The sequence below is a fragment of the Chiloscyllium punctatum genome, chromosome 10 (assembly GCF_047496795.1).
Source record: "Chiloscyllium punctatum isolate Juve2018m chromosome 10, sChiPun1.3, whole genome shotgun sequence".
NCBI lineage: Eukaryota > Metazoa > Chordata > Chondrichthyes > Orectolobiformes > Hemiscylliidae > Chiloscyllium > Chiloscyllium punctatum.
The window spans coordinates 112,359,889-112,387,275 of NC_092748.1; the positions used below are offsets into that span (position 1 = coordinate 112,359,889).

The 27,387-nt window shown below is 46.2% G+C and overlaps 1 protein-coding gene across 1 annotated transcript in view; it reads right to left on the reverse strand.

Annotated features, from left to right (window-relative positions):
* The window catches only part of LOC140482442 (protein Wnt-6-like), a 107,954-nt gene extending 82,000 nt beyond the window's left edge, over positions 1–25,954 (reverse strand). Inside the window, exon 1 of the mRNA XM_072579946.1 lies at positions 25,653–25,954. Coding sequence (XP_072436047.1) covers positions 25,653–25,729 — 77 coding nt within the window. The 5' untranslated portion in view covers positions 25,730–25,954. The remainder of the gene's footprint in view (positions 1–25,652) is intronic.
* Positions 25,955–27,387: the final 1,433 nt, after the last annotated feature.

Sequence of the window (27,387 nt, forward strand, 5' to 3'; positions counted from 1 at the left end):
ATCTTTGGACTGTGGGAGGAAACCGGAGCACCCGGAGGAAACCCACGCAGACACGAGGAGAATGTGCAAACTCCACACAGACAGTCGCCTGAGGCGGGAATTTCTATAGGCCTGTGAATTGTTCTAGCGATGTCAAGGAAAGGATAGCAAAGATGATTCTCAATAGGACCGAGAGTAACAGGGTAGTTGTTATGGAGGACCTTAACTTCCCCAATATTGAGTGGGAATACTATAGTTCAAGTTGTCTGGATGGATCAGTTTTTGTTCAAAGTGTGCAGGAGGGTTTTCTGACACAGTATGTAGACAGATCAACAGGGGGCGATGACATATTGGATTTAGTACTGGGGAATGAATCCAGCCAGGTGTTCGATTTGGAGGTAGGTGAGCACTTTGGCGATAGTGACCACAATTGGGTTATGTTTACAATAGCAATGGGCAAGGATAGGTACATACCGCAGGGAAATCAGAGGGTTAGATAGGGTGGACAGGGAGAGCCTTTTTCCAAGTATGGGGACGGCAAGCACAAGGGGGCATAACTTTAAATTGAGGGGTGATAGATATAGGACAGATGTCAGAGGTAGTTTCTTTTACTCTGAGAGTAGTAAGGATATGGAATGCTTTGCCTGCAACGGTAGTAGATTTGCCAATTTTAAGTACATTTAAGCTGTCATTGGACAAACATATGGACGTACATGGAATAGTGTAGGTTAGATGGGCTTCAGATTGGTATGACAGGTCAGCGCGACATCAAGGGCCGAAGGGCCTGTACTACGGTGTAATGTTCTATGTTCTATAGCAAGAGAATCAACATTTCGGGCATGAGCCCTTCTTCAGGAATGAGGAAAGTGTGTCCAGCAGGCTAAGATAAAAGGTAGGGAGGAGGGACTTGGGGGAGGGGCGTTGGAAATGCGATAGGTGGAAGGAGGTCAAGGTGAGGGTGATAGGTCGGAGTGGGGGTGGGGGCGGAGAGGTCAGGAAGAAGATTGCAGGTTAGGAAGGCGGTGCTGAGTTCGAGGGATTTGACTGAGACAAGGTGGGAGGAGGGGAAATGAGGACACTGGAGAAATCTGAGTTCATCCCTTGTGGTTGGAGGGTTCCTAGGCGGAAGATGAGGCGCTCTTCCTCCAGCCGTCGTGTTGCTATGGTCTGGCGATGGAGGAGTCCAAGGACCTGCATGTCCTTGGTGGAGTGGGAGGGGGAGTTGAAGTGTTGAGCCACGGGGTGGTTGGGTTGGTTGGTCCGGGTGTCCCAGAGGTGTTCTTTGAAACGTTCTGCAAGTAGGCGGCCTGTCTCCCCAATATAGAAGAGGCCACATCGGGTGCAGCGGATGCAATAAATGATGTGTGTGGAGGTGCAGGTGAATTTGTGGCAGATATGGAAGGATCCCTTGGGGCCTTGCGGGGGGAGTAAGGGGGGAGGTGTGGGCGCAAGTTTTGCATTTCTTGTGGTTGCAGGGGAAGGTGCCGGGATTGGAGGTTGGGTTGGTGGGGGGGTGTGGACCTGATGAGGGAGTCACAGAGGGAGTGGTCTTTTCAGAATGCTGATAGGGTGGGGAGGGAAATATATCCTTGGTGGTGGGGTTCGTTTGGAGGTGGCGGAAATGATGACGGATGATACGCTGTATATGGAGGTTGGTGGGGTGGGAGATGAGGACCAGTGGGGTTCTGTCCTGGTGGCGATTGGAGGGGCAGGGCTCAAGGACGGAGGACCGGGAAGTGGAGGAGATGTGGTGGAGGGCATCATCGATCACGTCTGGGGGGGGATTTGCGGTCTTTGAAGAAGGAGGCCATCTGGGTTGTACGGTATTGGAACTGGTCCTCCTGGGAGCAGATGCGGCGGAGACGAAGGAATTGGGAATATGGGATGGCATTTTTACAGGGGGCAGGGTGGGAGGAGGTGTAATCTAGGTAGCTGTGGGAGTCGGTCAGTTTATAGTAAATTACCGTGTTGATTCAGTCACCCGAGATAGAAATAGAAAGGTCTAGGAAGGGGATGGAGGAATCTGAGACGGTCCAGGTGAATTTGAGGTTGGGGTGGAAGGTGTTGGTAAAGTGGATGAGCTGTTCAACCTCCTCGTGGGAGCACCAGATGGATTAATCCTTGGATTCTCTGGGAAGCCAGGGAGGAGACTGCAGAGCCTTTGGCTTTGATCTTTATGTCATCATTGTCGACAGGAATAGTAAATGTTGTTCCCTTGTTTAAGAAGGTGAATCAGGACAATCCCGATAATTAGAGGCCAGTGAGCCTTACTTCGGTTGGGAGTAAGGTGTTGAAAAGGTTAGAAGAGATAAAATTTATAGTCATCTTGAAAGCAATAATTTGATTAGGGATAGTCAACACAATTTTGTGAAGGGTAGGTCGTGCCTAACTAACCTTACTGAGTTCCTTGAGAAGGTGACAAAACAGGTGGATGAAGGTAAAGCAATTGATGTGGTGTATATGGACTTCAGTAAGGCATTTGATAAGTTCCACACAGTAGGCTATTGCACAAAATACGGAGGGGTTGGAGCTGGGTGGAAGGTAGCAGAGAGTGCAATAGGTAGATGGAGGTAGGGGTAATTGTGATAGGTCAGACAGGAGGGTGGACCAGATAGTTGGGAAGGAAGATGGGCAGGTAGGACAGGTTATGAGGGCAGTGCCGAGTTAAATTGTTGGATCTGGGATGAGGTGAGGGGAGGGGAAATGAGGAAATTGGTGAAATCCACATTGATGCCCTGGGTTTGAAGGGTCCCGAGGCAGAAAAGCACTCTGTGAGTGAGCGTCCTGTGTCCCCAATGTAGAGGAGACCACATCGGGAGCAACGGATACATAACAGGTGTGGAAGTGCAGGTGAAACTTTGATGGGTGTGGAAGACTCCTTTGGGGCCTTGGATGGAGGTGAGGGGCCAGGTGTGGGTGTAGGTTTTGCAATGCCTGCGGTGATAGGGGAAGATGCCAGGAGGGGAAGGTGGGTTGATCGGGGACGTGGACCTGACGAGGAAGTTGCAGAGGGAGCAGTCTTGATGGAAAGTGGATAGCGGTAGGGAGGGAAATATATCTCTAGTGATGGGGTCCATTTGTAGGTCCGCCTTCAGAGCCCACCTCTCCAACCGCAACAAGGATAGAACCCCGCCCCCCAATCCTCAACTTCCAACCATCAACCTCCGTATACATTGCATTATCCTCTGCCATTTCCGCACCTGGACTACATCTCCTGCCACCCTGTCTCCTTAAAAATGCTATCCCTTTTTCCCAATTCCACTGCCTCAGCTACATTTGCTCCCAGGAGGACCAGTTCCACCACAGGACACCAGATGGCCTCCTTCTTCAAAGACTCCAATTACCCCTCCCATATGGTTGATGATGCCCTCCAGTGCATCTCATCCACATCCTGCACCTCCGCCTTCGAACCCACCCCTCCAACCGCAAAAAGGGCAGAACTCTCCCAGTCCTCTTCTTCCACCCCACCAACCTCCAGATACATTGCATCATCCTTCGCCATTTCCGTAACCTACGAATGGACCCCACCACCAGGGATATATTTCCCTCCCCCACCCATCCACTTTCTGTGAAGACCAGTCCCTCAGTAACTCCCTCGTAATTTCTCCTTCGAATCCTCCCACTTCCACCAAACCAAAGGGGTAGCCATGGTCACCTGTATGGGCCCCAGCTATGCCTGTCTCTTTGTTGGCTACATAGAACAGTTGATCTTCCGTAATTACACCGGCACCACTCCCCACCTCTTCCTCCGCTACATTGATGACTGCATTGGCACCAGTTCGTGCTCCCGCGAGGAGGTTGAGCAATTCATCAACTTCACCAACACATTCCACCCTGACCTTAAATTTACCTGGACCATCTCTGACATCTCCCTCCCCTTCCTGGACCTCTCCATTTCCATTAATGATGACCGACTTGACACTGACATTTTTTACAATGCCACCGACTCCCATAGCTACCTGGATTACACCTCTTCCCATCCTACCTCTTGCAAAAATGCCATCCCGTATTCCCAATTCCTCCGCCTCCACCGTATCTGCTCCCAGGAGGACCAATTCCACCACAGAACACACCAGATGGCCTCCTTCTTTAGAGACCACAATTTCCCTTCCCACGTGGTTAAAGATGCCCTCCAACGCATCTCGTCCACATCCCGCACCTCCGCCCTCAGACCCCACCCCTCCAACCGTAACAAGGACAGAACGCCCCTGGTGCTCACCTTCCACCCTACCAACCTTCGCGTAAACCAAATCATCCGCCGACATTTCCGCCACCTCCAAACAGACCCCACCACCAGGGATATATTTCCCTCCCCACCCCTTTCCACCTTCCGCAAAGACCGTTCCCTCCGTGACTACCTGGTCAGGTCCACGCCCCCCCTACAACCCACCCTCCCATCCTGGCACCTTCCCCTGTCACCGCAGGAACTGCAAAACGTGCACCCACACTTCCTCCCTCACCTCCATCCAAGGCCCTAAAGGAGCCTTCCACATCCATCAAAGTTTTACCTGCACATCCACTAATATCATTTATTGTATCCATTGCTCCCGATACGGTATCCTCTACATTGGGGAGACTGGGCGCCTCCTAGCAGAGCACTTTAGGGAACATCTCCAGGACACCCACACCAATCAAACCACACCGCCCCGTGGCCCAACATTTCAACTCTCCCTCCCACTCTGCCAAGGACATGGAGGCCCTGGGCCTCCTTCACCACCGCTCCCTCACCACCAGACACCTGGAGGTATAACGCCTCATCTTCCGCCTCAGAACACTTCAACCCCAGGGCATCAATGTGGACTTCAACAGTTTCCTCATTTCCCCTTCCCCCACCTCACCCCAGTCCCAAACTTCCAGCTCAGCACTGTCCCCATGACTTGTCCTACCTGCCTATCTTCTTTTCCACCTATCCACTCCACCCTTCCCCCCGATCTATCACCTTCATCCCCTCCCCCACTCACCTATTGTACTCTCTGCTACTTTCTCCCCACCCCCACCCTCCTCTAGCTTATCTCTCCACCCTTCAGGCTCTCTGCCTTTATTCCTGATGAAGGGCTTTTGCCCGAAACGTCGATTTTACTTGTTTCGATAAGATCCCCCTCATTCTTCTAAATTCTAATAGATATAATACCTATCTGCTCAGTCTCTCCTCATAAACCAACCCCCTCAACTCCGGAATCAATCTAGTGAACCTCCTCTGCACCCCATCCAGTGCCAGTACATCCTTACTCAAGTAAGGAGACCAAAACTGCACACAGTACTCCAGGTGTAGCCTCACTAGCACCCTATGCAGCTGCAGCATAACCTCCCTGTTTTTAAACTCAATCCCTTTAGCAATGAAGGACAATATTCCATTTGCCTTCCTAATTACTTATTGCACCTGCAGACCAACTTTCTGTGATTCATGCTCAAGGACCCCCAGGTCCCTCTGTATAGCAGCCTGCTGCAATTTTTTACCATTCAAATAATAATCCTTTTTACTGTTACTCCTACCAAAATGGATGACTTCACATTTATTAACATTGACTCCATCTGCCAGACCTTTACCCACTCACTTAAACTATTTATGTATGTCTGCAAAATTTCACAGTCTGCTGCACACTTTGCTCTGCCACTCATCTTGGTCTCTTCCACAAACTTTGACACACTACTTGTGTTCCCCAACTCCAAATCATCTATGTAAATTGTGAATAATTGCAGTCCCGACACTGATCCCTGAGGCACACAACTAGTCACTGATTGCCGACCAGAATAGCACTCATTTTGTCCCACTCTTGGCTTCCTGTTAGTTAACTGTTTCTCTATCTATGCTAATACATGCATCTTTATCTTATGCAGTAGGCTTTTGTGGGGGACTTTGTTGAATGCCTTCTGGAAATCTAGATGCACCACATCTACTGGGTTGCCTACAAGAACAGGTCAGAGGTTAGGAATACTGAGGCACATAATTCACCTCTTGACTCCCCAGAGTCTGTTTACCATTCATAAGGTACAGTGAGGAGTGGGATGGAATACTCCCCACTTGCCTGGTTGAGTGCATCTCCAACAACACTCAAGAAGCTTGACATCATTCAGGACAAAAGCAACCCACTTGATTGGCACCACATCCACAAACATCCACTCCCTCCACCACCAATGCTCAGTAGCAACAGTGTATACTATCTACAAGATGCACTGCAGACATTCACCAAAGATCCTTAGACAGCACCTTCCAAGCTCATGATCGCTTCCTTCTGGAAGGACAAGGGCAGCAGACACATGGCAACACCACAACCTGGAAGTTCCCCTTCAAGCCACTCACCATCCTGACTTGGAAATATATTGTCTTCCTTCAGTATCTTTGGGTCAAAATCCTGGAACTCCCTCCCTAAGGGTTAACTTACTGGGTTCTGGAGTGAAAAGAAATTGGTATTTATATTATCATGTTATCATAGCCTCAAGATAACTTCAATACATTTTCCAACCAACAAATGTCAATACATGGTCACTGTTGTAGGAACCCTTTTGGCTCATTTGAGCATAACAGGCTCCCACAGGCAGTGGTATGACATTGACCAGATCATTGATGATGGCAATATTGGTTGAGGAGCAAACATTGGCCAGTCACTCAACTTTGTTGAGTTCTTGAAACTGAGAGGACAGCTGAGAGTCAGGAGCAGCAACAAAGGAGGTCTGTCAGCAACCTTTGAAAAATCTTCATTAAATTATCTTCTCTCCCACCACTCCTAGCCATTCATGCTGGATTTGTATCACAAACTGATCACAAAGAAAGTGACTTGTTTTGGTGTGTTCTTGGTTTGAAACAGTGATTGCTATGGCACCCATGCAATATTTTATATTGTATGCTGTCCTGAGATATTTAATGACTCAACAAATCCAAAGCAATTGTTCTGCAACTGTTATTCTCTCAATATAAACATTGTCTTACATCATTGGCATCAGTAGCCAGCAAAATCACTTTCCAATATTATTTTTGTACTTAGAAGGCCTGTAATACATTTTGTTGATTATATATCTATATAATTTTGTTCCATAATTGGTTATGTCATTCCCAGATATCCATTGTTCAATATACTCTGCTTTATTCTGTCACAGACTGTTGCTGGCAATACCAGCATTCATTGTCCATCACAAACCAGATGTAAACCAGCTGAACTTCCTACCCCACCCTCCCCACACTCACCCCACCTTCATTAGATTCCAGCCTCCAGGATATCCACTGATCCAAATATACACCACCCTAACAACTCATAGAGTCACAGAATTGCCCATCACAGAAACAGACCCTTCAATCCAACTCATCCATGCCAACCAGACATCCTAAATCAATCTAGTCCCATTTGCCAGTAATTGGCCCATACCTCTCTAAACCCTTCTTATTCTTGTATCCATCCAGATGATTTTTAAATGTTGTAATTGTACCAGCCTTCACTATTTCCTCTGGCAACTCATTCCATGCACACATCATCCTCTGCGTGAAAAAAGTTTCCCCATAGGTCCTTTCTCATCTTTCCTTTCTCATCTTAAACCTATGCTCTCTAGTTTTGGACGCACTACCCCGGGGAAAAGATCCTGTCTATTCAAATTATCCATGCCCCTCATAATTTTATTAACCTCTCTAAGGTCACCTCTCTGCCTCTGACGCTCCAGGGAAAACAGCCCCACCCTATTCAGCCTCTCCCTATAGCTCAAACCGTCCATCCCTGGCAACATCCTTGTAAGTCTTTTCTGAACCCTTTCAAGTTTCACAATATCCTTACTCTAGTAGGGACATCAGAGTTGAATACAGTATTCCAAAAGTGGCCTAAAATGTCTATTATATTAGAACCTTGACCTTACTGCCAAATATCCATTGTTCAACATATTAGATTACCTACAGTGTGGAAACAGGTCCTTCAGCCCAAACAGTCCGTACCAACCCTCTGAAGAGTTACCCACCCAGACCCATTTCCCTCTGACTAATGCACCTAGCACTATGGGCAATTTGGTATGGCCAATTCACCTAACTGCACCTCTTTGGACTGTCGGAGGAAACTGGAGCACACGGAGGAAACCCACGGAGACACAGGGAGAATGTGCAAACTCCCCACAGACAGTCGCCCAAGGCTGGAATCGAACCTGGGTCCCTGGTGCTGTGAGGCTAACCACTGAGCTACCGTGCCATCCCAAAACCATCTGAACACACACCACCCTCCCCGACCCCATTATGTTCCAAACTGTAACTTACTCCTCTCGCTCACATATCTAATATATGTTTTGAGAAGGGTTTAGACACAGTTCTTAGGACTAAGGGATCGAAGGGTATCAGGAGAAACAGGGGACCGATCTGGATGATCAGCCATGTTCAGATTGAATGGCTGATCAAAGGGCCGAATGACCTACTCCTCTTATTTTCTATTGCCAATCATGTAATGTATAAAGCCTGAGCTGCATAGTTTTGTTATGCTTTCACCAGTGTCTGAGTTCTGACTCTGCTGCACGATCTCCCTGCCAAACACTCAGCAATTAATCCACCCAGTGTATATATGTGATGCAAAAATATCATTTAGCTGACACTAAGCAAAAAGCTGTAATTCAATCTTCCAGCTAACATTTGTGAACCATTCAGGCATTGCATTAGGACTGTCTGTTTAGATTTCAGACTTGTAATGAGCTGCTGATTATCTCCTATATAAATTCCTATCCTGTGTATAGTGCAGATCATATTTTAACTGTGTCTCTTGCAGAAACACTACACTCTTCCTCAGTTAAAAATCGAAATCGATAGAAGTAACGTCACTGATCACATATCCTGACTGATTCCTGAACTCTGAGCCAATCACGAATGTCTCAATATTTGCACTCTCTGCCATCTGTCCTCTCTCTCATGCATTCTCCATATCCTCATATATAACCAGGTCCAAGTTTCAAAGATATTAATAATGACACAGGGGAAAATAATCATTTCAGACTGTTTCTATTCCCCCCTAGAGTCTGAGTAAACAATTTCCATTTGCAACAGGGGTGCAACAATTGAACTCTTCCTAACCTCGGGTTGCTGACTGACATGAATAAGACTTTATAGCGTTAGAGGTTAAAGCCACTGGAACTCAATTCTATAGTAGCAGGAGATTTAGAGTTGTGATGGAAAGGATGGTGAAGCATCATCTCTGAACTAAGTTGGCTCACTTTGGTCCGTGGATATAATTTTCATCCTCCCCCAGGTCACACAGCAGCCTCCAAACCTGCATAAAATGAGCCCAATAGACAACAAAACAGTCCTTTATCAGCTGCACTGCAAACTGCCATTCAGATCACCACATGTTGTGAGCAAGATTCCTAGTGGGCTGAAAATGACACAGAAAACAGTGGGGAGTCCTAGACTTCCCACCCAGATGCAACAGTCAAGAAGGCACAACAAGGTCCCCTCTTCCTCAAGAGGCTCAGGAAATTCAGCATGCCCATAAGGACCCTCACTAACTTCTACAGATACATCATAAAAAGCTTTCTATCCAAGTGCATAATGGCAACTCCTCTGCCGACAGAGAGTTATGTGCACAGCCCACACCATCACAGAAACCAACCTCCCATCCACAGACTCCATTTGCACGGCTCACTGCCACAGAAAGGCTGCCAACATCATCAAAGACCCCTCCCACCCAGATAATGCTCTCCTACAACCTCTTCTGACAGGCAGAAGATGCAGAAGCTTGAACACGCACGTTCAGGAACAGCTTCTCCTCTGCCATTATTAGACTAATGAATGGACTCTCTAACTCCAAACAATGTTGAACCAAAAATAGAATTTGCAGGAAACGCTCGGCAGGTCTGGCAGGATGTGAAAAGAAATCAGAATTAATGTTTTGGGTCCAGTAACCCTTCCTCAGAATCAAAAAATGTTGATCTTGCTTTGCACACCTCCTATGCAGCCATAACCTTGTATGCCTCACTCTATCTCAGCACTGTATGATCAATATGTCCTTGTTTGCTAGGATCTGACTATGCTGATCACAAAACAAAACTTTTCACTGTACATCGGTACATGTGACTACAATAAATTAAGTCAAATCGAATCAAATCTCTTGCATGTTGCTTCGTTCTGGTCTGGACAATCCATCACATCAATATATTGGTTACAATTGTGCAAAAAAGGTGAGCAGACAATTACCAAAGTTAAAGCACATACTAATGCTGCACAGGACATAAATATTTCAGCAGGTCTTATTATGTAAAAAGTGCCGATATAACAACAACAACAACTGAGTTTTTAAAATAATTTATTGTCTGTGAAATGCTTTGGGATGTTCTGAGGATCTGCAAACACTTTGTCCATATGAGTCATTTAATACTGAAGGGAACACAATGTCTTGTCATTCACATTAAAATAACACCAAATTAATACTAACAGGGTGGCACGGTGACACAGTGGTTAGCACTGCTGCCTCACAGCGCCAGAGACCCAGGTTCAATTCCTGCCTCAGGCAACTGACTGTGTGGAGTTTGCACATTCTCCCCGTGTCTGCGTGGGTTTTCTCTGGGTGCTCTGGTTTCCTCCTACAGTCCAAAATACAATGTGCAGGTTAGGTGAATTGGCTATGCTACATTGCCCGTAGTGTTAGATGTAGAGGAATGGGTCTGGGTGGGTTGCTGTTCGGAGGGTCGGTGTGGACTTGTTGGGCAGAAGGGCCTGTTTCCAACTGTAAATAATCTAATCTTAAAATAGCATTAAAGATTGTGCCTGGTGCTAGATTTATGATGATGACTCTGTTCAGGACACAATATTATGAAGTATTAATGTCAAACTTTCAGTCTTTTTTATCATTATTTCCCATCTCCATCCCTAATTGCCCTTGTTAAAGATGATGCTGAGCTGCCTTCGGCTGGAGTTTTTGTGAGTAGGATGACAATGCTTTTAGGGAACTCCAGGATTTTGACCCAGCAACACTGAAGGAATGGCAATATACTTCTAAGTCAAGATGGTGAGTGGCTTAAAGGAGAACTTGTGGGTGATAGTGTTCGCATACATCTGCTGCCCTTGTCCTTTTAGGTGGAAGTGGTTGTGGGTGTGGAAGGTGGAGGCTTAGGGGTAACTGTCACTTAAAACAAAAGGTCATGGGTTTTTCGAGTTGTCTTCCTCAAAAGAGGTTAGGATGGATTCTCTATGCTAAACTTTCCCACAATGTCCAGGGATGTGCAGGCTGGGTGGGTTAGCTAGAAAAACACATTACTCATTTATTCTTTACCCAGAGAGTGGTGGGGGCATGGAATGCGCTGCCTGTGGGAGTGGCAGAGTCAGAATCATTGGTGACCTTTAAGCAGCAATTGGATAGGTACATGGATGGGTGCTTAAGCTAGGACAAATGTTCGGCACAACATCGTGGGCCAAAGGGCCTGTTCTGTGCTGTATTGTTCTATGTTCTATGTTCATTTGTCTGACCAGGTTAACAGCCCCAATCAGGGAACTCATATTCTATGAAGGCCATCTGGCTGACCTTGTTACAATCACTACATCCCTCCTCTGGACTCTAAGGACATAGGTCACTTATAGAGTCATAGAGATGTACAGCGTGGAACCAGACCCTTCAGTCCAACCCGTCCATGCCGATCAGATATCCCAACCCAATCTAGACCCACCTGCCAGCACCCGGCCCATATCCCTCCAAACCCTTCCTATTCATATACCCATTCAGATGCCTTTTAAATGCTGCAATTGTACCAGCCTCCACCACTTCCTCTGGCAGCTCATTCCATACACCCTCTGCATGAAAAAGTTGTCCCTTGGGTCTCTTTTATATCTTTCCCCTCTCACCCTAAACCTATACCCTCTAGTTCTGGACTCCCCCACTCCAGGGAAAAGATTTTGTCTATTTATCCTATCCATGCCCCTCATGGTTTTATAAACCTCTATTGGATCACCCTTCAGCCTCCAATGTTCCAGGGAAAACAGCCCCAGCCTGTTCAGCCTCTCCCAATAGCTCAAATCCTCCAACCCTTTTTTTGTAGCTCCACTTGGAGGCACAAGGGGGGGTGGACTTGGGTGGGATGCTCTTTGAAGAGTTGATGTAGACTCAATGGGCTGAATGGCCTGCTTCCAAACTGTGGGGATTCAAAGATTCCAGAAAAAGGTGGTGGTAGCAGTCTCCGAGACTGTTTATTAAAGCAGGGCTCGAGTCTTGTTGAACAGGTGATGAATGAGTATCTGCAATAGGCTGGGATACAGATTTGAGATCAAAATCAGATCCACTATGAATGTACTAAATGACAGAGTAGTCTCGAGGGGTGGAATGGCCTACTCCGGCTCTTACTTCATGTTTTTAAATGAGGCCCCACAAAAAATATTTACTACACTGAAATGAGAGGGTCATCATTTGAGGAGAGATCAAGCAGGCACAATTTTCATTCGCTTGAATTTAGAGTCTCTACAGTGTGGAGCGATTCAGCTCATTGTGTTCACACCAACTCCCTGAACAGCATCCCACCCCGACTCACCCCACTAACCCTGAAACCCTGCATTTTCCATGGCTAACCCACCTAGCCTACACATCCCTGAACACTATGGGCAACTTAGCATGGCCAATCCACCCTCACCTGCACATCTTTGGACTGCGGGAGGAAACTGGAGAACCTGGAGGAAACCCATGCAGACACGGGGAGAGTGTGCAAACACCACATAGACAGTCACCCGAGGCTGGCATCGAACCCAGGGTATCGGCACTGTGAGGCAGCAGTGCCAACCACGGAGCCACTGTGCTGCTGAGTTGAAAAGGCAGAGGACTGTTCTCATTCAAACACATTGAATTCTTAAAGGATTTGACAGAATATGAGCTGCCTGGCTGTTTACCCTGGTGTGAAATCCTAAATTACCATCTCAGAATAAGGAATCAGCCACTCAGAACCGAATGAGATGGGGAGGCTGAGGGGTGACCTTATACAGGTTTATAAGATCATGAGGGGCAGGAATTGGGTGAATAGATAAAGAGTTTTTCCGAGGGTAGGAGAGTTCAAAAGTAGAGGGCATAATTTTAAAAGGACCTAAGGGGTGCAAAAGGTGGTACACAATGTGGAATGAACTGCCAGAGGAAGTGGTAGATGCAGGTACAGTTACAACATTTAAAAGGCATTCAGACAGTTACATGAATAGGAAAGGTTTAGAGGGATATGGGCCAAATACAGGTAAGTGGGACTAGTTTAAGTTTGGGAAACCTGATCAGCATGGACAAGTTGGACCGAAGAACCTGTTGCCATGCTGTAGATTTCTAGAGTCAGAGCATGATGAATCTTTGGAACTTTCGATTTTTGAACCTAATGATTCTGAAGCAATGAATACTTTCCATACAAAGGTCAGTAAATTATTGGATTCTCTGAGAAAATGAGGATTATGAGGATAGTGCAGGGATGTAGATTTAAGATAGATGAGTGGCCATGATCTTTTTAAATAGTAAGGCTTTTTGATGGGCCAAATGGCCTCCTTCCACTGCTATTTCTTATATTTTTACACTCTGGGTTAGGATTTACTGTGGCTCATGGATGGATACACCAGCCAGTGGAGCACTGTGCTATACAGGGGTTGCTATCCCAATCCCTGATTGTTGCTGATAGTTGGTTATCAGTCGGGAAAGCATGGGTGGGGACAGTATGGTCCCATTTATCTAGATAAGGCAACACCAGGCAGGGCTCTTCCTCCTCACTACTATCCTCACTATCACACACAGGCTGAGCTCTCAGCTTGAACAGGAAAAGACAGTTCAGGATTGGTCGCTGGAGCCTATCCAGGACTCAGGGAAATGGAGTCCAGGAGGAGTCAATGCCATTGAGAGGTAAGGGCAGAAACTGTAGGCCCAGAGTAATCTGAGTCCAGGATAAAATTGGTAGCACTCAATACTCTCTTTAAGGAGCATCAGTGAAAGAAAAGGCAGCTGGCAGCAGGAAATAAACTAAAGGAACTTCCAAGGTTCAATTATTAGTGGAGTTGATAACGTCAATTCATGTGGCCAGAGAACCTGGCTCTGTGGAATGTTCCTCCTGAAATAGGTGGCAAGTCAGGGACACTTTCCGTTATCCATGCTGACGACGTGTTCGCGAAGTGTGTTCAGATGCAGTTCCTGGTTTGTCACATGGAGCGTCTGGAGATGCAGATGGTCTCACTGTGCAGCATGCTTGAGGTTGAGAACACCATGGACAGCACGTTTCGTGAGCTGGTCACACCAATAAGGTTTGCAGAGAAGAGCTGGGCGGCACGACACCTCAGTGGTTAGCACTGCTGCCTCACAGCACCAGGGACCCAGGTTCAATTCCAGCCTCAGGCAACTGGCTGTGTGAAATTTGCACATTCTCCCCATGTCTGCATGGGTTTCCTCCCACAATCCAAAGATGTGCAGGTTGGGGTGAATTAGCCATGCTAAATTGCCCATAGTCATAGAGATGTACAGCATGGAAACAGACCTTTCAGTTCAACTCATCCATGCTGACCAGATATCCCAACCCAATCTAGTCCCACCTGCCAGCACCCGGCCCATATCCCTCAAAACCCTTCCTATTTATATACCCATCCAGATGCCTTTTAAATGTTGCAATTCTACCAGCCTCCACCACTTCCTCTGGCAGCTCATTCCATACACGTACCACCCTCTGCGTGAAAACATTGCCCCGCAGGTCTCTTTTATATCTTTTCCCTCTCACCCTAAACATACGCCCTCTAATTCTGGACTCCCCCATCCCAGGGAAAAGACTTTGTCTAATTACCCTATCCATGCCCCTTATGATTTTATAAACCTCTATAAGGTCACCCCTCAGCCTTCGACGCTCCAGGGAAAACAGCCCCAGCCTATACAACCTCTGCCTATAGCTCAAATCCTCCAACCCTGGCAACATCCTTGTAAATCTTTTCTGAACCCTTTCAAGTTTCACAACATCTTTCCAACAGGGAGGAGACCGGAATTGAACATAATATGGCCCGTATTGGTATCACCAACATAGGCAGGAAGTGAGATGAGGTCCTGCGAAGTGAGTTCAGATAGCTAGGTAGGAAGTTTGAAAAGCATAGCATCAAAGGTCGTAGTCTCAGGATTACTTCCTGTGCCATGTGCCAGTTGGGCTGGGAAAAGGAAGATAGTAGTTAAATACGTGGCTAAGAATCTGGTGTAAGAGGGAGGGTTTCAGATATCTGGATCATCAGAATGTCTTCCAGGGCAGATGGGACCTGTACAAGAAGGACAGAGCAGCTAAACTGAGTGGCACCAACATCCTGGTGGTTTGCTAATGTTAATCAGGAGGATTTAAACTGGTGTGGCAGGGATTGTGGAAACCAGAACAGTAACTCATAGAATCATAGTATCCCTACAGTGTAGAAGCAGGCCGCTCAGCCCATCAGGTCCACACCAACCCTCCGAAAAGCATCCCACCCAGACCCACTCTCATACTCTAACCCTGTAACCCTGCATTTCCTGTGGCCAATCCGCCCTACCCTGCACATCTTTGGACTGTGGGAGGAAACCGGAGCACCCGGAGGAAACCCACACAGACACGGGGAGAACGTGCAAACTCCACACAGACAGCTGCCCAAAGCTGGAAGTCAGCAAGTGAGATAACTAAAGGAGGAGTTAGAAATGAAGTCTAAGTGGAAAAACAGACAGGGGAGAGGTTACTGAATACTGACAGTCTGAGATTTACTTGTTTCAAAGCAAGGAATATGATATGGTGAGGCAGATGAACTTAGAGCTTGGAGTAATACATATAACTATGAAATTGTTGCTACTGGAGACTTGGTTCAGAGAGGGCCAAGATTGGCAGCTTAATATTCTGGGAATTAGATATTTCAGGCGAGGTAGAGGGACGTAAAAAAGGTGGGAAAGGTGTGTTACTGATGGGGGAGAATATTACAGCTGTACTGAGGGAGGACACCTTGGAGGGTTCATCCAGTGAGGCCTTATGGGTAGAGTTCAGGAATTGGAAGGGTGCAATCACTTTGATGGGATTATGCCACAGACCGCCCAACAGCCAGTGGGTGATAGAGAGACAGAAATATGGGGCAGATTATGGAAAAATGTGAAAACATCAGGGTTGTTTTGTGGGTGATTTTAACTTTCCCCATATTGTCTGGGACTCCCTTAGCACTGGTGGGGGGAGCGCCGGTGGTTGCTAGGTGCATCTAGGATGGTTTTCTTTGAAACAAAATGTAAACAGTCCAGCTCGAGAAGAGGCCACAGTAGACCTGGTATTGGGAAATGAGGCCAACCTTGTCATTAAAGTTTCAGTGGAGGTGCATTTCCACAACAGTAACCATAATTCTGAAAAGGTTTCAGTTGCTTATGGCTAAGGATACGAATAGAGATGTACAGCATGTAAACAGTCCCTTCAGTCCAACTCATCCATGCCGACCAGATATCCCAACCCAATCCTTGAGTAGAAGTATTAAACTGGGGAAGGCTAACCACCACAATATGAGACAGGAACTGGGAAAGATAGATTTGAGGCAGTTTGAGGGTAAATCCACATCTGGCATGTGAGAATCTTTCAAAGGCTAATTGTTTAGAGTCCAGGACTTGTATGTTCCTGTGAAAATGATAGAAAAGGATGACAAGATTCGGGATTCTTAGCTGCCAAAAGAAATTGAGGGCTTAATCAAAAAGGAAAAGGAGACATATGTAAGGTTTCAGAAACTGAAGACAGGCAGAACCTTTGAAGAATGCAAAGATAGCAAGAAAGAACTCCAACAAGGAATTAGGAGGGGTAAAAGAGGACATGTAAAGTCATTGGTAAACAGGATTAAGGAAAGCCCCAAGGCATTTTATATGTATATGTTGAGCAAGTCCACTCAAGGAAAAAGGAGGAAATTTATACGTGGAGCCAGGGGAAGTGAGTGACATCCTTAACAGATACTTTGCAATGGTATTTATAAAGGAGAAGGACCTGGTGAACGATGAGTCTTGAGAGGTGTATATTGATATTCTAGGGCATCAGTATAAAAAAAGGAGGTATTATTGGGTGATTTGAAAAGTATCAAGGCTAGCAAACCCCTAGGACCTGATGGAATCAATCCCAGAATGCTGAGGGAGGTAGGTGAAGAAATTGCTGGGATCTTGTATGAAATCTTTGCGCCCTCTTTAGTCACAAGACAGTTCCCAGAGGATTGGAAAATAGTCAATGTTGTTCCTTTGTTTAAGAAGCGAAACAAGGAAATTACAGGCCAGTGAGTCTCATGTCAGTGGGAGGGAAAATACTGGAGAAGATTCTTAGGGAAAGGATTTACTCACGTTTAGAAAAATATGGACTTATTAGCAAGAGGCAGCACGGCTTTGTGTGAGTAGGACATGTCTCTCAAATTTGATTGAGCTTTTTTGAGGAAGTGGCAAAGATGATTAATGAGGGCAGGATGGTGGATTTGAGTCAAGATTAGAGTGGTGCTGGAAGAGCACAGCGGTCAGGCAGCATCCAAGGAGCAGGAAAATCGATGTTTCAGGCAAAAGCCTTTCATCAGATCATTCCTGATAAAGAGCTTTTGCCCGAAGTGTCGATTTTTCTGCTCCTCGGATGCTGACTGATCCGCTGTGCTTTTCCAACAGCACTCTAATCTTGACTCTGATCTCCAGTGTCTGCAAGTCCTCACTTTCGCAAGGGTGGTCGATTTGTCTACGTGGACTTGAGCAAAGGTCCCTCATGAAAGACTGGTACAAAAAGTAAAGTCACATGGTAAGATGGATACAGAACTGGACTGGTCAGAAAAAATGTCGAGTAGCAGTCGAAAGGTGTTTTTCTAACTGGAAATCTGTGACCAGTGGTGTTCCAAAGGGATCAGTGCTGGGACCTGTTGTTTGCAATACATATGAACAATTTGGAGGAGAACATAGGTGATTAGTAAGTTTCTGGACAATACAAAAATTAGGGGAGCTGCTGATAGTGATGGAGGAATGCCAGAGGATACAGTGGGATATAGATAAGCTGGAATCTTGGGTGGAGAAATGGCTGCTGGAACTTAATCTGGACAAAAGCGAGGTGATACATTTTGGAAGCTATAATGCAGAAGGGAAGTATGCAGTAAACAGTAAAACCCTTAGTAATATTATGGTAGACAGGTCCACAATTCCTTGAAAGTGGCAATGCAAGTGGGTACTGTGGTCAAGAAGGTGTATGGCACACTTGCCTTCATTGGTTGATGCATGGAGTATAAAAATTTGCAGAAATACAAAACTTTCGTTTGGCCACATTTGCAATATTGTGCACAGTTCCTTGTTGCCTCACTGCCAGCAGGATGTGAAGCGTTTGGAGAGGATACAGAAACATTTTATCAGGATGTTGCCTCAGTTGGAAGGTATTAGCTTTGAGGAGAGATTGGACAAACTTGGTTTGTTTTCACTTGACCATCAAAGGATGAGGGATGACCTAGTCGAAGTTTACAAAGTTGAGAGGCATGGATAAAATGGATAGTTGGAGTCTCAACTCCTCTTTCCTATTTGTATCTCCTCCCTCCTCTTAACATCAGATACCCTTGCCCATTAGAAATCTATCAAACTCACCCTTGAATAAACTTTAGGACTCAGCCTCCACCAGCTTTTTGGGGAATGCAAGAATGTTTAATCTCACAAGATGTCACGAAAGCCTTTGAATAAAAGCCACTCTTCATTGTTTTACAATCTTTGGGATGCAGCGCCTAACCACATATTGAGGAATGTAAATTATCAATCCTGAAAGCTGCAATTTCTTCCTTTTCTATCTCTCTCCGACTATTCCCTACCTTTCCATGATGAAGGACATCAATATTATATATAAGGCCGATGAAAGGAATCACAGTTGAATGGAGTAGATCTAAGCAACTCATGCAAGATCACAATATGAAGAACTTACAAATAAAAGTAGAGCCTATTAAGATTGAATTACAATCTTTCAAACCACAGGCATTTATCCTGCCAAAATCTCATACCGTATCCCTGAATCTCTCCCAGTACTTCAATGCTCAATCAGATTCCGCCCGCACTCACTGTGTCATGTTCAATCAACATTGAGCTGGCATTCTAACCCCACCCTCTGATTCCTCTTTCATTAAACCCCACTGCTCCAACCTCTGGCACATTGCACGTTTCCCATGGGACCCCATCCTCACTGCCATTGATAGCCACATATATCCATCCATCACCGTCAGACAAGACCTTCCAAGTTGTTGCTCCTGAACTCCAACTCACCCCCAATGTCGTTACATCCATCCCAATTCGCATTAAGTCCCTTTGCAGAAGTCGCCCTTGTCTGTTTTTGGATGTGTTGAATTCAAAATCTTTTCCCTCAGCTACAAATCTACCCACAAGACCATAAAAAACATACAAGACTTCGCCATTCAGTCTGTTGAGCCTGTTCCTCCCTTCAACATGATCATGGCTGATCTGACATTCCTAATGTCCACTTTGCTGCCAATTTCCTGTAATCCTTTATTCCCCAATTGGTGAAGAATCTATCCCAGCCTTACACAAGGATTCTGCCCCCACAGCTCTCTCTGTGGAAAGGAGTTTCAAAGACTCACAACCCTCTCCTTCCCATCTTAATCCTAAACTGGCTGTTTTATCCTAAAACTGGCCCTTTGTTTCCCGCTGGTATTATACTCGCTCATGAGGGGAAACCCCCTTTCAGTATTTACCCCATCAAGCACCTTAGGAATCCTGTACGTTTCAATGAGATCACCTCTCATTCCTCTAAACTTCACTGAGTTCCAGTATGTTTAGCTTTGGCTCATAAGACAATACAAGGGATCATCCGAGTGAACCTCCTCTGAACTGTCTCCAATGAAATGATATCTTTCCTTAATTCCACATGTCCTTGCACCCTCCCTCACAAATTTAATTCATCCCAGCTCCTGCATTATTCCAAAAGTCTTGCATTTAATATTCCCTTTAGTTTGCCATCAGTCACTCAGAGGAGGATTATGGTTACAAAGCGTTTCATGATCTCAGCTTCCTAAATTACTTGGCAAGGCAATGTTTTGAAGCAATATGGTTATAATGTACGAAACATGACAGCCTATTTATACACAGCAAGTTCCCACAAACAGCAGTCACTAACGACCAGAAAATCTGTTTTTGTGCTATTGATTGAGAGAAGAAGGTTGGTCAGGACACCAGAGAGCATTTTCCAGCTGTTTTTTTTTCAGAAAAGTGATTGGGGGTTTATTATCTTATTCAAAAGACAGTACGGCTGACAGTCCAGTTCTTCCTGAGTACTTCTTAGGAGTGCCAGCTTGGTTTTGTACTGGAGTGGGACTTGAAGCCACACATTCAGACTCACAGCAAAACTTTCAACCATCTTGGCCCTACACTAGAGCATACTTGTCATTAGATTCATAGGCTCTGCTCCATCTCACCTCTCCTTCAAAATGTTTTTTTTTTAACTCACCCGTAGAATGTGGTGTCACTAGCTGGGCCAGCATCTATCGCCCTTTCCTAGTTGCCCCTTGAGAAGATGGGGACGACCTGCCTTCTTGAATTGCTGCAGTCTGTCTGCTGTGGGTTGACCCATAATGCTCTTTGAGGGGGAATTCCAGGATTTTGACCTAGTGACACTGAGGGAACAGCAATATATTTCCAAGTTGAAGCTTTTCACAGTATTTTACTGTCTTGCTCATTGTGGAGTACAAGTGACAATAAGTCATTCATTCAAGTCAGGATGGTGAGGGGCTTGGAGGGGAACTTACAGGGGATGACATTCCCATGTATCTGCTTCCCTTGTCCTTCTAGAGAGATGTGATTGTGGATTTGGAAGGTGCTCGCTAAGGGGCATTGATGAATTTCTGCAGTGTATCTTGCAGATGGTACACACAGCTGCTACTGACCATTGGAGGTCAGGGAGTGAATGTTTGCAGATGTGATGCCAATCAAACTTCCTGATAATCTTTTGTCTCTCCAATCTTTCCATGGGACTTTCAGCTGTCTGAGTCAATGAGTTCTGAAATTCACGCCCTAACCTGGACCTCTCTACCTTCCTCTGAAAACCTGACTCTTCAACTGAGCGTTTGATATCCAGTCAAATGCAGCTTTAGTGGCTCAGTGTCAGAATTCATTCGATAACTCCCTTGTAAAGTGTTTTTTTTGAGGGGGGAGGTGGTTGACTTCTTGCTACGTTAAAGGAATCAGATGAATGAATGAAAGTAGTTGCTATTGTCTGCTCAACCCAAGTCGACGCTAATTAATACCATCATGAAGGTTTCATCAGAATGACGCTTTGCTTGTCAAAATTCAAAGTCAGAAAGAACCAGCAGGACATGACTGATTTTCTTTCCTTTCAGATGGTTCAGTGGTGATTTGTGCGTGTTTGAAACAATCTGTGACGTCTACGATGCACCGACACATCTGCTGATTTTTTTTTCCCAAATAAACTATTCCGTCCGTAACCTTTTTACAAAACTTATCAGGTCATCACCAGATGGTGATGTGAGGCGATGCGCAAATGTTTCGATGTTCAACAGGCAGGAATGTTCAGCAGTTTGTACAGTCCCTGAAAAGCTCTGTTCTCTCCTCACGTCTTCATTTAACACATGTCACATGAACAAGAAACTGATTGAACTCTGCCAGGAAACCAGCACCTGCTGTTTCTCAGTCCTGGGCTCAACACACCGTGCTCCAACACTCCTCAAAAGACTTTTAACAAACTTTTTAAATCCCAAACGTAGTCAAATGTGCTGTTTCACTGTGTTTCATGCAAATACAACCAGTGGGATTTTATTTTTAAATGTATTCATGGAACGTGGTTGTTGCTATCTGCCAGTGTTTAATACAATTCCTTGTTTCCCTTGAGAAGGTGAACTGCCTTCTTAAATCACGTTAAAAATCACACAGCACCAGGATGTAGTCCAACAGGTTTATTCGGAAGCACTTGCTTTCGAAGCACTGCCCTTTCATCAGGTGGTTGACAGGATGAAGGAGCAGGGCTCCGAAAGCTAGTGCATCCGAATAAAACCTGTGGGACTCTAAACTAGTGCTGTGTGATTTTTAACTTCGTCCACCCCAGTCCAACACCGGCACCTATACATCAATTCTTGAATCACTGCAGTCATGTGTTGTAGGTAGATCGTAAAAAACAACAAAGACATAGAACCCTGAGATATGTTGAATCACAAGGAATTTACAGCAGAGGAACAGGCCGTTCGGCCCACCAGGTCCAGTGCAGGAGCCAAATGAACATCCTACCATCCTGGTTCAGATACCTTTAACAGCAAAGGACGCAAAAACGCTTACAGTCTCTAAACAGGCCATCTGTGCTCAGCAATGTTGGCAGAAAATAAAAGCTGTTCCTTAATACTTTCTAAGGAATTTGAAGAGCAGGCAATTTCAAAGAGCAAAACATTTTGTTTTTACTGTATCCCTCAACCCGTTCTTTCCCCAAAACCACAGCTGGTCAACTTTAAACAAATTTGCATGATTCAATAGAATTGCAGCCACGTCCCCAACAGTAACTTACTCTGTAGGTCCAAAGGAGCTTGGAACTCTTTACTGACTCCTCCCTAAGACTACACTTTAAAAAGTGCTTCACTTTTCTTCGATGACCCTTGCTGGGAATGCCTGTGACTCTGGATGTTGAGGGAGAAGGGAAAGCACCTTAGCAATATCATTGACCACCATCTATCACCTTGCCAACACTCATCTATGTTTCTGAAGAATGATCAGTTATTTGAGGTACCAGAGGGAAGAAATGCACTTATGTAGTGCCCACGCCAAATTCAGGATATCCCAGTTAAGTACTTTTAAAGTGTGGTTAGTTCTAGGAAATGCAATTTTACACGCAGCAAACTCCCACACACAGCATTGTGAGAATGATCTGCTAATCTGTTGATTGAGGGATACATATTGATCAGGACACTGATGGTAATTCCCTCGCGCTTCTTGAATATATTGGCTGTAGCACCTTTTACTGGCAGGCAACTTTAATATCTCATCTGAAAGATGGAACTTCTATCTGTATAGCACTCCCTCAGCACTTAGAGTCTTAGAGTCATAGAGATTATACAGCATGGAAACAGACCCTTCAGTCCAACTCATCCATGCCGACCAGATATCCCAACCCAATCTAGTCCCACCTGCCAGCACCCGGCCCATATCCCTCCAAACCTTTCCTATTCATCTATATCCATCTAGATGCCTTTTAAATGTTGCAATTGTACTAGTCTCCAACACTTCCTCTAGCAGCTCATTACACCCTCTGAGTGAAAAGGTTGCCCCTTAGGTTTTTTTATATCTTTCCCCTCTCACCCTAAACCTATGCCCTCTGGTTCTGGACTCCCTGACCCCAGGTAAAAGACTTTGCCTATTTACCCTATCCATGCCCCTCATGATTTTGAAACCTCTACAAGGTCACCCCTCAGCCTCCGACGCTCCAGGGAAAACAGCCCCAGCCTGTTCAGCCTCGCCCGATAGCTCAAATCTCCAACCCTGGCAACATTCTTATAAATCTTTTCTTGTCGACTCTTTGAAGGGGTTTACTGATGCAATAAACCTACACCACTTGAGGATCAATACCTTCAGCAGAGGGCATCTGTATAAATGAACTGAATTTGAATATTGGATGCATGGTGAGTAAGTTTACAGATAACACCAAAATAGGTGGTGTAGTGGACAATGAACAAGATTATCACAGAGTAAACTTAAAATTGGGAAAATCTAATTGTGAAATCAGAAAGCAATTCCCTGCATGAACATCAGTGGAAATTTCAACCCTCTGCACTAAAAAGGTTAAACAAATTGGGGACGAGTTGAAGTTGAGAGTGAGTAATTCTTACTGGCTGGTGGTACAAGGAATAGGGAGCAAAGCCAGGTGAATGGAGTTGAGGGAGAGATTGTCTTGGATCTAATTTGGGCTGAATGGCCTCTTTACTGTTCCTAGGTGCTTAAGAATGCAAATGGTCTGGAGATGACCCAACTGCTTTCCTTATCCATCCCGTTTTCTGGGAAACCAGGTCTTATTTCTCACCTACAACACAATCCAGACAGCCCTAAGTCTGTCATGGAACACAAAAGCTCTTCATATCGAACTGCTGGTCATTGTGATTTTCTGTTAAATTCTTTCAGCAGCTAAGGGTCAGGATGTCATGCCTGTCTGCTCAGTCCAGTTTCACACTTGGCAAAAGGTGACAGGTCGCCAATGGGGATTGCACACTCACCGCTTGGAGTCTGTCGCACATTCTCTGTTGAGCAGATGGAATGAATGGGGAAATGTTTCACTGTAACACAGACTGTGCAATTAATACTTTACTGGCAATAGGGAGGTTGATTGTAGGCTTTCTGAAAATTGAACACAGGGTGGACTGACAGCTTTCTCTCTCTCTCTCTCTCTCTCTCCCGTTCTATTTTGGAACACATTCACTGGGCACTGACATCAGTCTCTTTCTCGATTGTTGGAGTGGAATAGATGGAGGAATTGAGCGATTGGTGGAGATAGAAATGTCAATCCCACAAAAGATTTTCAGAACACTTGTGCTGATGGAAACAAATTCTACCAAACATATCTCTCCCCGCCCCACTTTGGTTTTTTTGTGGGTTTGGGGGTAGAAAAAAAGGATTTATTCATGTTGAATACCATGTGCAGAAACATATCTCCATCCTGTCCTGGTCTCCCTGCAATAGGAAAGATGTTCAATTTGAAAGGGTGCAGAAAGGATTTACAAGGATATCAACAGGGTTGGAGGGTTTGAGCTATAAGGAGAGGCTGAATAGGCTGGGGCTGTTTTCCCTGGAGCGTCGGAGGCTGAGAGGTGACCTTATTGAGGTTTGTAAAATCATGAGGGGCATGGATAGGGTAAGTAGATAAGGTCTGTTTCTCAGGGTAGGGGAATCCAAAACTAGAGGGCATAGATTTAAAGTGGAAGGGGTAAGATTTAAAAGAGATCTGAGGGGCAATTTTGTGCACTGAGGGTGGTGTATGTGTGGAATGAGCTGCCGGAGGAAGTGGTGGAGGGTTACAGCATTTGAAAATCATCTAGATGGGTATACGAATAGGAAGGGTTTAGAGGGATTTGGGCCAATTGCTGACAAATGGGACTAGATTAATTTAGGATATCTGATCAGCATGGATGCATTGGCTACAGGGTCTGTTCACCTGCTATGACTCTTTGACTCTTACGTGTTCCTGGATCAAAGTCCTAATCTGGTCGGCATGGACGAGTTGGACCAAAGGGTCTGTTTCCATGCTATACATCTCTATGACTCTATAAATCCCTCCCCAATTGCATTGGGGGTCCAAAAAAGGACTGCAGTGGTTCAAGAAGGCAGCTCACCACCACCTTCTCAAGGGGCAACTAGGGACAGGCAATAAGTACTGGCCCAGTTAGCAACACCCATGTCCCGTGCATTAATTTGTTTTTTAATTCTGAGGGGTCTATTTTGGGCAGATTCAACACTGTGTTTACAAAACAAAAATCCATTCTTTTCTGGAAAATTGTGCCCTACAATTGTATAAATTACCATGTCTTGCTTTTCTCTCTTTCTCTCTCTGTCCATTAAGATGTCAGGGGATAGTTTAGACAAAGGAGAGTCCAAATAAACGGAGGGATAGAGACAGCGGGAGAGGGAGTTATGGTCGAGGGGGGAAAGCAAAGGGAGAAATGAGAGAGAGACAGAGAAAAGAAACAGGAAAAGCGAGAGAGGAGGGAAAAGAATTGAAAAGAAAGGAAGACAGAGAGAAAGGCAAGGAGGCAAAGGAAGAATGATTTGAGTGCAGTCACTTACCACCAGAGGCTGATGATGTTGGCCGGACACAGTAGGAACAAGAAAAGAGCGAGTTGTACCCGGGACAGCGACTCCATGCTCCGGCAGTCGGTCGCCCACCCTTCCCGGGCGAGCTGCCGGCGTCCACTCGGCCCTGCGCCGGATGCTAGCCGTGCAGTGGATCAGCTGGCGGTGAGCTGGCTTCTGTGGGACTCCCGGGCGAGCGGAGCTGGACTTTACTGATGGGATCCTGGAGTGGATCTGCCAGCAATTTCTCTTCGGAGGGAGAGGTGGGGAGGGTGTGGGTGGAGGAGGGAGGGGAGGGAGGGGGGGGGGAGGAGGAGGAGGGGGTAAGTTTCAGTGAGTTAGAGCCGAGCAGTGAGAGAGAGAAGCTGCAGCCCCGGATCCAGGCACAGAGAGGGAGGTGGGGGGGGGGGGGGGGGGGGGGGGAGATAGGGAAGAGAGACAGACTGGGGAGTGAGGAATGGAGCACCACCCCCCTCACAACACCCTCACCTGGATCCCCCAGGGGCTCATATTCTGACCCAGTCAGTCCTCCAAGGCGCTGTGCGGATTCCAAATTATCTCAATCACCCCGGGGTAGGGAGTCTTTCACCCTGCACCCAGTCTCTTCTCCACAGCCCCTTCTCCCTCCCCCAATAACCTATTCTCCCTCCTCTACAGCTCCTTCCCCTTCACCAATAACCCCTACCCTCTCCTCTGCCCCATCTCCCTTCCCACAATAACCCCTTCCCTACAGCCCCTTCCCTCTTGTCTCTCCTTTCCTGTCCCTTCCTCCTCACCCCAATAACCCCTTCCCACTCCCTACAGTACCTTCCCCGGAATAACCCCCCTTCCCCCTCCACTACAGCCCCTTCCCGCTTCCCCCGATAACCCTTTCCGTCTCCCCTACAGTCCCTTCCCCCAATAACCCTTTTCCCCTCTCCCCCTCTCCGACAGCCCCTTCTCTCTCTCCTCTTCCTGCTTGGGGATTCTATTCCCCCAAGGATTAATGATCAATCTGAGAGGAGTCCATCACAGGATTGGGAGAGAAAGATTGGGGGCCGGGGGGTGGGGGGGGGGGGGGGGTGGTTGGAGATGTCTGAGGGGTATTGAGTAGGGACAGGCGTATTCCTCGCAAAATGTGTCTCTCTGTCTGTCCTCCGTCCCTCTCTCTGTCTCTCTCTGTCTCCCTGTCTCTCACTCTCCTCGTCCCTCTCTGATTTTCTCTCTCTCTGTCCCTGTCTTTCTCCCTCTCTCTCCCCCTTTCTGTCTCCCCCTCTTTCTATATCTCTCACACTCTCTCTCTCCCTCTCTCCGTCTCTCACTCCCTCTCTCTGTCTGTCTCTCTCTAAGGGCAGTCCATACTGAGGGTGAAATTGATAATGTCCTCTGTCAGTTTCTCTGCTCCCGGTCAGCAACCGCTCCTCTCTCTGTCCCACTCCTTTCTCTCTCTCTGTCCCACTCCTTTCTCTCTCTCTGCTTCTCCTCTCTCTCGCTGTCCCACTCCCCTCTCTCTCTCTGTCCCACTCCCCCCTCTCTCTCTATCCCTCTCCTCTGTCTGTGTGTGTCCCGCTTCTCTCTCTCCCTCTGTCCCTCTCTCTCTCTCTCTGTCCCACTCCTTTCTCTCTCTCTCTCTCTCTCTCTGTCTCCCGCTCCTCTCTCTCTCTCTCTCTGCCCTCTCTCTTTTGGGGAAGTTGCCAGTGAAGGGACAATTACTCTCTTCTCCCACACATTCGCTCAACTTACGCCCTTC